General features: G+C 47.9%; 1 protein-coding gene across 1 annotated transcript in view; it reads left to right on the top strand.

Annotated features, from left to right (window-relative positions):
• KDM3B (lysine demethylase 3B) overlaps window positions 1-2,026 on the top strand; it is a gene marked incomplete at its 5' end in the record, with an annotated part of 63,953 nt that extends 61,927 nt beyond the window's left edge. The window contains one exon of the mRNA XM_019505931.1: window positions 720-2,026. Within this exon, the coding sequence (XP_019361476.1) occupies window positions 720-800 (81 nt within the window). The remainder of the gene's footprint in view (window positions 1-719) is intronic.
• Between the last annotated feature and the right edge of the window lie 481 nt (window positions 2,027-2,507).

The raw sequence follows: 2,507 nt of genomic DNA, 5'->3' as shown, positions 1-2,507 counted from the left end.
TTCCCCTCTATTCAGCACTGGGGAGGCCACATCTGGAGTCCCATGTCCAGTTGTGGGCCCCCCACCGCAGAAAAGATGTGGACAAATAGAGCCCAGTGGAGGGCAGTGAAAATGGTTTGGGGGCTGGGGCATAGACTGGTGAGGAGAGGCTGAGGGAACTGGGCTGATTTAGTCTGGAGAAGAGAAGACTGAGGGGGATTTGATAGCAGCCTTCAGCTCCCTGCAAGGGGGCTGCAAAACGGATGGGGCTGGGCTGTTCTCAGTGGGGGCAGATGACAGAATAAGGCAGCAAGGCAAATTGAGGTTAGATATTAGGAGAAACTTTCTCACTAGGAGGGTGGTGACGCACTGGAACAGGTTACCCAGAGAGGTGGTGGAGTCTCCATCCTTGGAGGTTTTCAAAACACAGGTAGATAAAGCCTTGGCTGGGATGATGTAGTTGGGGCTGGTCCTGCTTTGAGCTGGGAGATGGACTAGATGTGACCTCCGGAGGTCCCTTCCAGCCCTCCTTTTCTGCGATTTCTGAGACCAATATCCTTTGGTCAATGACCAACTCCTTTGTGTGATTATCTTCCAATGGCTATAGAGCCAATTGCCAGAGTTTACTTCCACAGCTTGAAGCAAGCAGAGCTAGTTAATTTCTTGTTAAACTGAAGATGCTGCTGATTGTTTAATCGTATGTGTTGATTTTTGTGGGGGCTGTTTGTTTTTTGTTTTAGGTGAAGAACATTATCTACCATGCAGTGAAAGATGCTGTTGGCACACTGAAGGCTCACGAATCCAAACTGGCTAGGTCTTAGGAGTTGCTAATTCTGAATCCCCTGTGAAGTAAGCCTTTGCTCACAGTACATACAGGGACTGCACTTGACTGCCTCTGCGGGAGCAGAAGCCTCTCACTAAGAGCTAGTGTGGTCAGTATTACACACACTCTTCAGCCACTGTTTTCTACGCTGCCTCAACACTGAAGGTCTAATGGGAAGTTGCACTGTTACCTGCAGAATTCCTGTCTGAAGAAAGGTGCCGTTTCCCTTTCCTGTGGCCTTCTGCGAATTGGAATTGCACGGAAACCACATGGTGTTCCTGCATATTATAATTAGAAATGGTATAAGAGTGTGACATTTTTTTTCCTCATGCCTAGTTAGTCTCCAAGAAATTAGAAGGAATGTGCTGGAGGTGGGGTATCCTGTTGCAGACTTAAGTAGATAGCTGCTGCAGAAGTGTGACCAACAGGAGCCCAAATGCAGAAACATACATGCTAATCCTTCCTAGTGTGATTTGATACAGGCCAAGGAAAAGGGATAAAGCTGTTCTCCACACTCCCCTTCTTGTAGCCGTTTATACACTGTAGAACTGCAGAGATACAGGGAGAACCCACTGCTTTTCCCAGGAGGCTCCAGAATTAGGAGAATTGTGTATTTAGTGAAAAACTAGGTTTGTAGTGAAACAGTTAATATTTCATGAAAGTAGATATTTTTAGTATTTTTGAAATACCACAACTGTTCCTGGATTTGCAAGGAAAGGCACATTACATTTAGTCTTCCTTTCAATAAAATCAATAAATGATTTGTAGAAATCAGTCCAAAATAGCACAAAATCAGCCAAAGGAGAGCTAAAAGAAATTGACCCTCCCCTTCCAGTTTCCTCAAAATGAGAAGTAAAAAGGGGCATGAACTTTGTTTTGACTTGGAGATGTTGTGCATCTCCTCCTGCACTGGTAATGCCAGGCAATAGTTCACCCGGTGCTGGTGCTAGCTCGGGGCTTCTTTCCTTTCCAGAAGTGAAGGAAAACTAATTTTCAGATATCAGCTTTGTCCAGAACTATTTTAAGTAAAACGTTCCTGCTTGATAGAACTGTATTCAGAATTAACTAAATGTCAGCATTGATGCGGTGGATTTCATTGTCCGGGTACATGGGGAAATGTATCTACCTTATATCCAGCTGTACTGTAGTGCCACCTGCAGGCCTGTTAATATGTTCACGGTTATTTCATTTTTTTTTTTTTTTAAATAAAAGTCATTTACTGTAGACGCCTAGCCTGCTCCCTTCCTGCCTTGGCTCCGTGCAGCCTGCCAGGGCGCAATGGCCCCGGGACGCCAGCCCCTGAACCAGGCCAAGAGGCGGCAGCTCCAGCCAGCCCAGCTGCCCCGGTGGCACGCTCAGCTTGGCACAGCCACTGCCTAGGCACCAGCTCCTCAGAGCACTGTAGGACAAGTGGCCTGAGCTGGTGTGAGGCTCAAACTGTATGCATGGGAGATCCTGAAGGTTAGCATTGTAGCTTGCCTGAAGCTGGCTGCCACAGCCCAGCCCAGCCCCCACTGCATTTGCTCAGGCTCATCTTCTTCATCCACCCATCACCTGCACCATGCCCCCTTGCCCCTACCCTCGCAAGCAGGGTGTTTCCCCTGTGCCCCAGGCTTTTGTGTTCAGCCTGGCTGCTTCTCGCTATCATGGAGGGCAGAGCTGTCCCCTGTGTGTCCCATGCCGTTTTGGGGTCCCTGTCCCTTGC

Source organism: Gavialis gangeticus, unplaced genomic scaffold (assembly GCF_001723915.1).
Source record: "Gavialis gangeticus isolate Ggan-Ray unplaced genomic scaffold, GavGan_comp1, whole genome shotgun sequence".
In the NCBI taxonomy this organism is placed as follows: Eukaryota; Metazoa; Chordata; order Crocodylia; family Gavialidae; genus Gavialis; species Gavialis gangeticus.
The sequence above is the reverse complement of the archived record's forward strand: the minus strand, read 5'-3'. Positions and strand labels throughout refer to the sequence as shown.